This window comes from Loxodonta africana, chromosome 3 (assembly GCF_030014295.1).
Source record: "Loxodonta africana isolate mLoxAfr1 chromosome 3, mLoxAfr1.hap2, whole genome shotgun sequence".
In the NCBI taxonomy this organism is placed as follows: Eukaryota; Metazoa; Chordata; class Mammalia; order Proboscidea; family Elephantidae; genus Loxodonta; species Loxodonta africana.
This window is the reverse complement of record NC_087344.1, coordinates 80,533,844-80,546,586: the sequence shown is the minus strand read 5'-3', so window position 1 is coordinate 80,546,586 and position 12,743 is coordinate 80,533,844. Positions and strand designations below refer to the sequence as shown.

General features: G+C 54.8%; 1 protein-coding gene across 1 annotated transcript in view; it reads right to left on the bottom strand.

Moving 5' to 3' along the window:
* PTPRF (protein tyrosine phosphatase receptor type F) overlaps positions 1 to 11,162 on the bottom strand; it is a 78,084-nt gene extending 66,922 nt beyond the window's left edge. Inside the window, exons 1-3 of the mRNA XM_064281843.1 lie at positions 10,853 to 11,162; positions 650 to 795; positions 342 to 483 (exon numbers count right to left, since the gene is read on the bottom strand). Coding sequence (XP_064137913.1) covers positions 342 to 483; positions 650 to 795; positions 10,853 to 10,943 — 379 coding nt within the window. The 5' untranslated portion in view covers positions 10,944 to 11,162. The remainder of the gene's footprint in view (positions 1 to 341; positions 484 to 649; positions 796 to 10,852) is intronic.
* Between the last annotated feature and the right edge of the window lie 1,581 nt (positions 11,163 to 12,743).

Below are 12,743 nucleotides of genomic sequence, written 5' to 3'. Positions count from 1 at the left end.
CCTACAGCCAGGCTCCCGCAGGCACATCAGATCCACTATCACCAGCCATGGAACCCAAAGAACACCGAGCTACAGCATCACGTCCCAAGTCAGACCCAGACCCCACCAGAGCATTGGCCTGGCTCAGCAGGACAATGTAGACACCTGGCACATAGCTGGCCTTGGCAAAAGCCAAGGAATCCAGGCCAGATCCATGGTCCCCACTGTTCACTGCTGACCACTGCCAACTCCTGGAGGGCCAGTCCTCTTTTCTGCCAAATGTACAGGCCCAGAGCAGGAACAGAGCTGGCTGGCTCTCCCAACATATCCTCTACCTGTCCGCTTCCCACCCCGGAATGTACCTTCGAGCACAGAGAGTTTGGCACTAGTGTTGATCTCTCCCACGCTGTTGGTGGCCGTGCACTCATAGATGGCTTCATCTCGCTGCACCCGCAACGGCTGGATCCGCAGCACTGACCCTGCCCCGTCGTCAAACTCAATTACCTGCCGGAGGACAGACATGTCGTCACAGCCTGCTCAGGACCCAGGGGACTGCTCCCGATCAGCAGTCCTCCCACGGGGAGGCAGACCAAGGGCTGGGGATGCAGGACCAGACCCCAGGGCAGGCAAACCCTGAGCCCTGTCTGCCCGTTTCCACCTAAGCACGCACCTCGAAGCGCTGGGAGCTGACTTTCTTTCCCTTCTTCATCCACGTGATGCGTGGCTTGGGCTCCCCTGTGGCCTGGCACACAAAGGAAGCCACACCTCCCGACAGCCCAGTCTGGTCCTCGGGGACCTTAATGAAGACAGGTTTGCCTAGAAAAGATGAAGACAGGAGGTCACCGGGCCTAGTCACTACAGCATGATCACTACAGACATGGCCAACACTACAGGTGGTAGTCATGGGGCAGGGGGGCAAGAAAGGCTTAGAGAATAAATAATAATAATGCACCTAACCCTTATGGAATGTTCGCTCTGTGCCAGGCACTATTTGGATATTTGTTAACGCCTTCGAGAATACATATATAAATATGCATATTTATGTATACAGAACAGTTGCCATTGAGTTAGTTCTGACTTGCGGCAACCTCATGTGTGATGTGCGTCACAGCAAACTATGCTCCATAGGCTTTTCAACGCTGATTTTTTTTTTGAAGTAGGTCACCAGGCCTTTCTTCCAAGGCACTTCTGGCTAGACAGGAGCTTCCAACTTCTTGGTTAGCAGTGGAGCTTGTCAACCATTTCTACCATCCAGGGACCCCTTAAGGATATGCCATGGTTGTTCGCTGCCATCGAGTTGGTCCCCCAACTCATGACGCCCCACGCACAATGGGATTGAACCACTGTGATCCACAGGGTTTTCACTTGCTGATTTTTCAGAAGTAGATCACTAGGCCTTTCTTCCTAGTTCATCTCAGCCTGAAGCTCTGCTGAAACCTGCTCAGTGTCACAGTAAAACACAAACCTCCACTGACAGAGAGGTGGCCCCTGTGCTCGAGGTGCATTAGCCGGGAATCGAATATTGAAGGCAAGAATTATAAAAATGAACTACCACTGCCCCTCCTTAAGCATATATGAAAAAAACCAAATCTGCTGCTGTCAAGTTGATTCTGACTCACACTGACCCTATAGTACAGAGCAGAACTGCCCCATAGGGTTTCCTAGGAGTTCCTGGTGGATTCAAACTGCTAACCTTTTGGTTAGCAGCTGAACTCTTAACCACTATGCCACCAGGGTTACCCCTTAAGCATATAAGTGAGCGCTATTACTGCATCTGTTTATAGAGAAGAAAATCAAGGCACAGAGAGTGGCAGGGCCAAGGTTTGAACCCAGAGGCTCTGAGTCTGAAACCCATACCGTACTAACTGCTATACTTGTCTCCCATTCCCATCAGTTCCAAGCTTTAGGACAAAAGCGTAGTAGAGAGCTCCCGGGAAGAGCTCCAGCACCACCTCCAGGCTCATCCCGCCCCCACGGCTCTCCATCTTGGTGATGGCACCTCCATCCATCCCACAGCTCAAGGCTTAAGCCAGGAACTGTGACTCCTCCTCTCCTTCAGCCCCCACATACCAGCAGTCCCGGAGGCCTACACATTCCAGCTCCTAAGTATCTCTGGACATCTTCCCAGGTGAATGCTTTCCTGTAAATCTGCCCATCCCCACCCCTGCCCCCACTGACTTGGTTATTGCCTTCCGACAGCCTGGCCATCTCCCCAAAGTATCCATAGGGAGGTGGGGGAAGGGGGTTGAGGAGGGGGCTCAGACACTGTACCTGCCACATCCACTTCACCCTGGTACATATACCAGGGCCAAGCCAGAGCACCCTTTGAATCCCACTACCCAGGGTCACAAGACAGAGAAACCTGGCTTCATTAAGATGTAGCAACACCTTGTTAATCCTGACAGTGGATCCATTTCTGATTAGTCAGACCAAAGAACAACTCCAGGAAGGCTGATGCCATGAGAAATGACCTTTCAGACCACCTGCTTGGTGCTGATGATCCCAGACTGGCCTGGTTCCTGGCACAGAAACACACGTGTGCATCGACGACAATCTTTTGCCAAGCACCCGCTCTGTGCCAGGTACTTCATGTCTGTTATCTCATATAGTCCTACACCATTATTACCTCCAGTTTATAGGCTCAGAGAGGTCAAGTCACTTGCCCAAGGTCACAAAGCCAGTCAGTGGCACAACTCGGAACCATCTGACTCTAAAACACATAGGACAAAGCAGTTCACGTGGAACCGTTGGGGACCTTGTCCAGAGCAGGGTCAGTGGTTGGTGGGGAATGAGTGGGATGAGGAAACAGAGCAAGACCGCAGGTGGCTATTTAGTCACTGTGACTGGGGAAATAAAGAAAAGGTGGCAGCTGGAAGGGATGAAGGTTGGAGGGAGGTTTTACATTTTGTTTCTCTTTTTTTTAAGATGCAGCATTTAAATGCTGATGGGAAGAAACCAACAGGAAAGGAGAGGGTGCTGACCCAGTGGAGAGAAGAGGGACAGCAGATGGGGCTGAGTCCCTGAGGACAGGACGCCAGGGGGCCAGCAACGCAGGGTATATTAGCTAAATGTACAGAGTAGGGAGGGTTATCTATGCAGGGAGGGAGCTCACTTTACCGAGCACCCCCAGGGCCCAGTGGGCTCCGGAGGTTTATGCCATTATTAAGCAAGTCACTCGCCATCTCTGAGCCTCCATTTTCTCATTTGCAAAATGGCCCTGGTGACACATCTGTGTGCATGAAATGAAATGGTATCTGTGAACTACTTGCACAGGCTTGATACACAGTAGGCCTTCAGTGAGGGCAGCCATCACTGGCAATTAGCATTATTAATCTCCAAACAATTCCATGAGGTAGGCAGCATTATCACCCCCATTTTTGTTGTTGTTAAGTGCCTCGAGTTGGTTCCGACTCATAGTGACCCTATGCGCAACAGAATGAAACGATGCCTAGTCTTGCGCCTCCTCGCAATCGTTATGCTTGAGCCCATTTTTGCAGCCACTGTGTCAATACATCTCCTTGAGGGTCTTCCTCTTTTTCGCTGACCCTCTACTTTACCAAGCGTGATGTCCTTCTCCAGGGACTGGTCCCTCCTGATAACATGTCCAAAGTATGTGAGATGAGGTCTTGCCATTTTCACTTCTAAGGAGCATTCTGGGTGTACTTCCTCCAAGATAGATTTGTTCGCTCTTCTGGCAGTCCACGGTATATTCAATATTCTTCACCAACCACAATTCAAAGGTGTCATTTCTTCTTCAATCTTCCTTATTCATCGTCCAGCTTTCGCATGCATATGAGGTGACTGAAAACAACAAGACTTGGGTCAGGTGCACCTTAGTCCTCAAAGTGGCATCTTTGCATTTTGGAGATGGAGAAAGGGAGGCTCCGAAGGTTAAAGGACCAAAAAGTCACAGAGTGATTTGGGGATGAAGCCAGGGAGGTTCCAAAGCCTCAGCTCACTGCACCTAACACATGATCCCTCCTGACTCTCTCTGAGTACCAAAGCCAAAGAGGGGCAGCTGGCCCAGAGGAGCCAGGCAGGTGTGGGTGTAGAGGCAGTCTTAGAGGAGAAACACACAAGTCTGGCAGGGTCCACAGAGCAACATGGGATGACACAAAGATTCCGGAACCCCTCAGTTTGCCTTGCCCTTTCCTCAGTTGCCCTTTGAAGGAGGTTCCAGACTCTCTCAGTCTGCAGAGACTGTCACTGTTTGCTGGTCCATTTAGACAGGTCCTCTCAGACAGGACTCCACCCACTCTGGCTCCAGTAGGGTCAGGAGATACCCCCCCCGAGCACCTCCCCCCACACACACCTGAGGACCTCCACACAGCACATCCCCACTGTTCATCTGCACTGCTACCACCATAATCCATCTTCTCCTGACTGGACACCCCACTGGCCTAACAAGCAGGTGTCCCTGCCTCCAGTCAATTCTTTATTCAGCAGCCAAAGTGAATGGACAGCTTCTCCCCCTGATCAAAACCCTCCAAAGGCCTCCCACTGCTCTCAGAACAAAATTTTAACTCCTATTACCACAGACAAGGTCTGCCAGGTCTGACCTGGGCTCTGTCCCCCAAGCCCTGGTTTTCATTCAGAAAAAGCAATGTTCCTTGTGGCCTCAGGGCCTTTGCACAAGCCCTCCCTTCTGTCAAGAACCTTTTAGCCTACCTCTTCACCTGCTATCTCCTGTGTACCCTCTGATCTCAATTTAAACATCATTTCCTCAGAAAACATTCTTGAACCCTCCTCCTATTAGTTTAGTTCCTGGTCTTATGCTTTCCCTAACTCCCGGGTGACCCCTTGGCCTCTCTCATAGCACTGCCCACAGATTGTTATGTATGTGTGTGAGGTTATGACTTTTTCCACTCTTTTGGTGATTATTTGATTAATAGCTGCTTACTACTTGGCAAATAACCCCGGGCAGGGCAGACCTATCTGCTGTGTTTCCTGCCCTACCCCAGTGCCTGCACATAAGAGTCCCCCAACGACATGTGCTGAATGAATGAAGCAATGAACTAACGTAGGAACGCCTGAGAAGTGTAGAGACTGCAGCCCCTCACACACCAGGGGACCCCCCACCAACAGGGAGAGAAACCTCGGTAGAAAGTTCCTCTCCAGCTCCTGCCTCAGCTCATGCCTCAACGTGTCTGCAGCAGAAACCAGAGTCTGGAACCAGCTGAACCGGAATGGCCAGCGAGTCAGCCTGGGGGCTGGGTAGGGCGGGGCCTCTGTGCCAAACAAAGAACTGGAGAAGCTGGGGAGGAGAGCCAGGTATGGTCCTGAGCCAGGCCTAGGAGGGGAAAGGCCTGAGAACAGTGTGGAGGCTGGATTGTGCCCAAGACCTGGGGCCAGTGAGGAGGCAGAACTACCTCACCCCCTCAATGCTTGGAGGCTGGAGAGGAGCCAGTGCCCCACCCAGCCCACCCACCCACCCAACTGACTCAGGCAAGACCGGCAGTGCTGCCCAAGTTTGGTGCAGCCCAGAGGGAGACTGGTTGGCCCCTTCCCTCCTCAGTGAGGCTTTGTCCTCTGCTCTCCTCCAGCCCAGCCTCTACCCTATCCTGAGAGCACCTCACACACAGCACCAACCCCTGAGCCCAGTTCAGCCTCAACCCAAAGCCCTGTCAAGTCCTTGCCTCACGTATTGTTCACCAGAAGAATCTTTGAAAAGCACACAGCTGACCTCCTCTCTCCCCTGCTGCAAACCCTGTCCAGCCATTTGCTTCCTCATTCCCCTCCCCAAACTTGATCCTGCTAGCCTCTCCTGGCTCATCTTGTTTACTTGCTCAGCAAGTATTTTTTGGCACTTCTTCGACTCTAACACATATGGGTTCGCCATGAGTCGGAACTGACTTGATGGCACTTGGGTTGTTTGTCTGTTTGTTTACTATGAGTCAAGCACTGTGCCAGGAACACAGCCAGGAATGAAATGGACCCAACTTGGGCCCCTGTGGATTTACCACTCACCACCCAGGCCTGGCCCTTCCATACCTCCTTGCCTTTACCGGTGCCCTGCTAACATCTCGACTGGGAAACACTCTCATGTGTCCTGATTCCCAAGCTACTTTAGGAGCCTGCTGTAGCCCCACAGACTTGAGTCTCCCATCTCTGCAAAGATCATAACCTACAGTGACCGGAGAGGCCCCTGGGCAGACCTGCAGAAACTGGCTATTGTTCACCTCTGTGCCCAGTGCCTGGCCCACAGGTGCTCAGTGAGGGTCTGAACAGAACTTCTGGATCTAGGCCAACAGGGAGCTGTCTGAACACACCAGGAGGGGCTTCCTGCCACACTCTTTTCCCAACAGAAAACCACCTGGCAACTCTGCAGCTCCCTACCCTGCTCAGTCTGACACCCCACCAGAGCGTGGCTCCACCTCCCCTCCCTGCCACGCAGACGCCATGGGTGGCACAGCCCTTTGGGCAGCAGGACCCAGTGGTACGCTCTGGGACTCTGTCCTGCTCAGTATTCTCAGGAGGGCACAGACAGCAGAGCCTATGCGAGGTGGGAGGAAGTGGCCTAAGAAAGGAAACCGGTGGAACTGGCCTAGGGGTCCACACCCCCTGGGGAGGTTGCAGGGTTCCAGCCTGGGGGACAGCCAAACTGGGCCACCTCCAAGGCTCCTCCATGGGGAGACTGACTGCTATTTTGTGCTTCCTCTGTGGAGTACACACCCACCCACACATAAACAGCACACAGAAGCAGGGAGCAGACACGGAAGCAACACGCAGTGAGGGACAGGGAGGGACCACAAGGGCAGGGAGGGAGCTCCTGGAAAGAGGATTTCCCAGGCTCTGCACTGCCTAATGAGCTGGAGACTCATTAACACTGGGTCCTGTGACTGCTCTGGGTGGCCCCAGAGGGGGGCCCGCTCAGAGACAACCTTGGGTTCCCGGGGGATACACAGTGAGCCCCAGGTCATGGCCTCCACGGGGGAGCACATACTAGGTGCCAGATACCCTGTCCATATGACCTCAGTTAACCTTCCCAGGTAGGTGTGATTATCCCCATTGTGCAATAGAAAAACAGGGCTGGAGAGAGAAAGCAACCTGCTGGAGCCGGAAGTCCCACAGCGAGGGCAGAGTCTAGACAGGCTACCAGGTCCTTCCTGCTCATGAGAAGGAGGGGGAGAGCACTGCAGAGCCCGTGTACAGCGCCCTGCCACAGGGCCAGCTTCACAGGCTCTGGGTGGTGGCAGGGGACACAACAGACACACCATCTGCTACTAAGGCCCTTACCTACCCAACTCTGCGGCCCCCACCACCGGCCCCTCCAACCTTATGATTTCAAGTAACTGGGCCACATCCATGTTCCCGCTCACAACGTCCTACATCCCTGACCCTGTACCTGCCCCATGCTGTCTGGGAACTGGAAGAGGATGGTTCTCACTGTGGCTTTCCCATGAGCTCCATGGAGAAGCCTAGGCCCATTTTTCCCCTCGACCTTGCCTCATTACATGTCCCCCCCGACCCCGCCCCAACATTAGCAAATGCCTGCTCACCCTCTTCCGGGAAATCTCCTAACCCTTCTCCAAGATGCTTAGGTCACGGCCTCTGTGCCAATGTCCCCCCCACCTCCCCACCCCGTCCCCACACACATACTTCGTGGTATAGTCTGTGTATCAGCCTGAGTCTCCACACTGCGGGCTCTGAAGGCTGATGGTGCAGATTCTTCCCAGCCGAGCACCTGACACACACATCAGATCAGCAGAAGCCTCTTCCCTGCTCAGGACCACTGCTGGCCCGCAAGCCTCCCCTTGTGAGAAGCCAGAGCCCTTGGTTGGGGGAGCTGTGCTGAGAAGGGTCCAGCCCGGTGTGCCCAGGGTTGGCACTGGAGCTGACTCAGCATTGATGCCAGGGCCTCCTGGCTGACTCTTGGCAGCTGCTTCCCCACTCCCCTTCCCTTCGCTCCCTCAGAGGCCAGGGCCCCCATTCATTTGTCTCGTTAAGAGGCCTACAGAAACACATTTGTCCGCTCTGCGCCTCACTGCTCCGGTCGTCAATTCTCTGGGGCACCTGCCCTACCTTCTACAGCAGCTCTAGCCCCGTTTGGGTGCTTGCCCCTGGCTAGAAGCCTCCCAAGCTCAGCCCAGGTCTGGCCACGGTGCGGGGACAGATCCAGAAGTGTGTACAGCTAAGGCAGGCCTGCAGGACAGACCCTGCCACCTCCCAGGACCAGGTCACCATGGCCCCAGTCCAGGCCCCTGCCCCCTGGTTCACTGCTGGAGAGGAAAGCCCAGCTCACCTGAACCCCTACCCCTCCACCTTGGCTGAGACAGGATTTCAGCTTCTTCAGCTAGTTCCTGCCTCCAAGATCCTGGTCACTGTTGGGCTCTGGTCCCCAAAGGACCAGCATGGAAGTTCCTGTACTCAGCTCCAGAAACTGTTCCCCCTGCCCCTCAATCCTTGCTGTAGGTCCAGGCCTGGCCCCACCACTTCACTCGCCCAATCTACTCATTGATGGTTTTGAGCACCTACCACATGCCAGGCCCTGAGCTTGACAATGGCTTGACCCCCCAGGACTCACAGTCCAATGGGACAGACAGACCTGAGGCAGACAGTCACAATCGTTCCATATAAGGGGGGTGCAGTGGAGTAGCATGTGACCCAGGCTGGGGACCATACAGGCTCCTGGAGGAAGTGATGGCTCCAGGTGAACAGGAACTAGTCAGGTAAAAGAAACAGGGAAGAGTGCTCCAGGCAGAAAAAACAGAAGAAAAAGGTCCAGACACCAGAGAATATATGAGCAACTGAGAGAGGTCAATACAATGGAGGTGGGGGGTTGGGGTAGGGGAATAGCAAAGGAGGAGGTTGGCAGGGGCTGGAGGAAGGCTAAGACCCCTAGAGTTGATCCCAAAGACAACGGAGGGAGGCGGGTAAAGGGTTTTCAACCGAGGAATGACAACATCAGGCTTTCATTTTGAAACATGACTCTCACTTGGAAACGGAGAATGGACCACCGTCAAGGAAGAGACTGGAGGCAGGGAAACCATCAGGAGGCTGTGCATGCAAAAGCCCAAGCAAGAGCTGAGGGTGGCTTGAATGAAGGTGGTGAAGAGAGAAACATGGATACATTCCAAAAATATTTAGAAGGTAGAAACAACAAAACTTGGTGATGGATTAGATGCAGGGTATGAGAGAGGGAGGAGGCTGGGAGGAGGCCCAGGTCTCTGACTTGGGTGACCGAATCGATGGTAATGCCATTCACTAAGAGAGAGAAGATGGGAAGAGGAGGAGGTTTGGGGGGTAGGGGGTGGGGGTGCAGGTTGGGGCATGCTGAGTCCGAGACAGGAGGGAAAATGCAGTTGTTCTCTGGATGTGCTATCTCTTAAAGCCAAGCTGGGCAGTCCTCCCTTTGCCCTCGAGCTCCTGTCTGAAGGCCCTGAGAGTGTCTGGGGTGGGGGGCAAGGACAGTGCTTCAATGTCAAAGGGTGCTGACCACACCTGACCCTCAGCTCTGAACAAACCTCGCCCTTCCCTCCCACACCCAAATCACACCTGCTGAGGACTTCTATCCTCACCTCTCTCTACAGGCTCAAGCACTCTCCCCCTAACCTCAGCCAGGCTTGGAGATCACTCGCCCTACCGCTGCAACTGAATTCCCCATCTAGACCCCCAGCCCTGCTCTGCTTGCCCAGCTTTCTCATTTTGGTAAATCAATGCTCCCAATACCTCCCACCCCTACCCCTTAAGAGGACTGCCCTCCCCTTCCCCTTCCCTTCTACCCCCACCCAGGGCCCAGCCTCTGAGGACAAAGGGCGGGGCTGCTGCAGTCCCACCCGCCTCCAGGATCTGGTCCTGAATAATTAATTAGGAGCCATTAGGAGCAAAAGCCTGATTGGGGCAAGGGGAGAGATCTGTGCCCAGACTCCAAGCGGTGGGTGAAGGAAGCCCTTTGGCCTGCTGACTCCCAAGCTGACTCCTGGGTTGGCCCTTGGCCACCTCTGGGCTTTGGACAGGCTGGGAACAGCCCCATCCCCCAGGGACCTTGGCTCCGACCTCGCCCCTCCCCCTCAGTCTGCAGATTGGCTAAATCTGCCCTTGCCCCGCCTCCCACCAGTAACCAAGCAGTGGTAACCATGACGACAGGGCAGACTGCGGCCACTCTTGTAGTGCCAGGCAGGGGGAAGGGCGACAAGAAAGAGACCAAAGTTCAGAGTTGGACCTGGGGTAGGGGACAATGTCCCCTACACACACACTCACACAAGAGGGGCACTGGAGATGCTCAGCTTCCTGCTGGCCAAGTGCAATCTTCCCCCAATTTCCAGGGCTGAGAGGTTGGGGGAGGAGGGGGTGCCCCTTTGCCTTGCAGGTCCCTCATGAAAAGGAAAGGAAGGGCTCAGTGTTCCCACACTTGGATCCTGAGTGTCTAGCTGGGGAAGAGCTATGGATGGCTCTCACGTCTGAGCCCACCCTGGACCTGTGGACACATTGGGCATCTTGTTCCCAAGTCTACATACATCCTAGTGATGCCCTCCTATTCCCATGCCAACCCCTGGACATGGCTCACACCGTGCCGTCACACACATCTGCAATGGTAGACGCAGCACACGCCTGGGCACATCACACACTGACCACATGAATTCAGGCACGTCTCACCCCAGCCACATAAAACAGAGTCACGCTTAGACACATCCCACCCTGTGCTACAGTAACACACACATTTCACAAGATGCTCCTAGAAACAGCAGGGCTGGGGTACTTCTTGGGGGGGCGGGGGCCTCCAAGTGAAGCTGTCTCTAAGACAGAAGGCCTCAGGGGTGTATTTGGATACTGTTTCTCCTCATTCAGGTCCTGCCCCTCATCCCAGAGTTCTGCTGGGAGGAATACCACCTCTTGCCCTGGGAGATCATGCACCTCGAGGGGTCAGACTTACTGTCGCCATGGGCGCCTGCCACCAAACCAAGCATCACGAGTGCAGGCACCAGGGGCACCATCGTCCTCCCTGGGGCTGGCTCAGGGGCCATCCAGGCTCCAGCACCACGGCCAGCCACAGCCCAGGACAATCAGACCTGTGATGGAGAGAAGGGCAGAGCCAGTTAGCTGGTATCCACCAATACCTCTCCTGCCCACCCATGCCGCCTCCTGGCTCTCACTGACCCACCCAGACCACCACTTGCTCCAAAGTCTAGTTCAACAGACCACCCCCCCAACCCAGCCAGCCTGTGCAATGATTGCCAGACCTTTCGACCCCTGTGACCACCCAGGCTCCTCAATGATCGTCCAGTGAGCGCAAGGTCAACCTAGCAGTTCCACTGCAGGAAAACAGTGCAGGAGGCCTCCAGGTTGTTCTCTGAACCCTGCAGTGGGGTGAGAGGCTACTGACACCGGAGATGTACAGGGATTCCATCCCAGACCCTGACCCAAAAGAGGAGGTGGCAGGAGAAGGGGGGTACAGCCAGACACACAGAGATACACAGGTGAGACCAAACAGAGACAAGACAGTCAGAGGCAGGGAGCAGTGAGGAGTAGTACCCACAGGCCAGCCAAGAACTCCACAGACCCCTGGCGCATCCTTCTGTCCCTCCCCTGCTCAGGAGGGAGGGAGGAGGAGGCAGCAGGAGGGCAGACCCTGCAGGCTGAGCACAGACCCCAGAGCACAGACTTGTTAGCAGCATACAGGATCCAGGTACCAGAGGCTAGAAGCCAAAGCCACAATTCGCCCAGGCTCGCCACAGCGTGCTCTCAACAAGCTGCAGCTGCCCGGCCTGGCCACCCTCTTCCTACCCAATTCCCATGGTACCTTCCCACTCCAAAGGGAAGCCACAGGGAGGCCCTAGTGGCCATGAGCAGGGGTGTTGGGTCCTAAGATTCAACCCTCACAGCCGTTGGCCCTCGCCACAGAAGCCTGGAGCAGGTCAACGGTGGGAAGGGCAGGGCACAAACTGCAGAAGCCGCTCGCTCACTTGGCATCTGGGCTGAGGCAAACATCCCAGGATGTCCGTGATTGGGATGGGCTGACCGCCTCCAGGCTTTTGTTCCTGAGGCTCCTCTGCCTGGCGTGTTCACCCCACCCTGCAAACGCCTATGTGAAGCCTCCCCTGGTGGCAGCATGGCCATACCATCTAGTATGATATGCTGCTGTCATTCCCACCCCGGTGGTGAGCTCTGGAGGGTCTCACTGCAGGTCCCCCAGCCAGGGGGCTTCACGGGACATGTACTAATGCCTAGCAGCTCTGCTCACACCCTACTACAGGAGGGGTGGTACATAAGTTCCTCACTAATGCTCTGAATACACGGCATTGGGGGTGTGAAAGTGACAGTGGCCATGCCTCAGGGCCTCACGATGATGAGAGAATCTGCAAGGTGACAGGGCAGGTGAACATGAAAGGACAGGGCTTACAGTTAGCTCTGGTCCTTCCTGGAATTTGGACCCGTCTCAAGCGGGGCAGTCAGAGGTCATACGGTCAGAGGCAGGGGAAGAACGGTGCTGGACAAACAGGTAGGACTGTAAAGTGAGGCAGGGGCTGAACACAAAGAGAAACGGGTAGGAGATGTCCCCTGTCCTGGGCCTTCCCAAGAGTCTGAGATAGGAAGTGAGCAGCAAAAGCAAGAAAGGTCAAGGGATATGATGGGCATCCAGCCCTATTTACACCATACCTATGGTTCTACTCAGTGATCACAGAGCTCAGGTGGCTGAGACCAGGAGACAGCCAGCTACCTGAATGCCCTGCACAGCTACACAGAGATGGAGGCCACACATCCTACGGCCCTGCCTGGGCTTGGTCATCCTAGCACTGTGGTGCTGCACCCAACAACAGAATTCA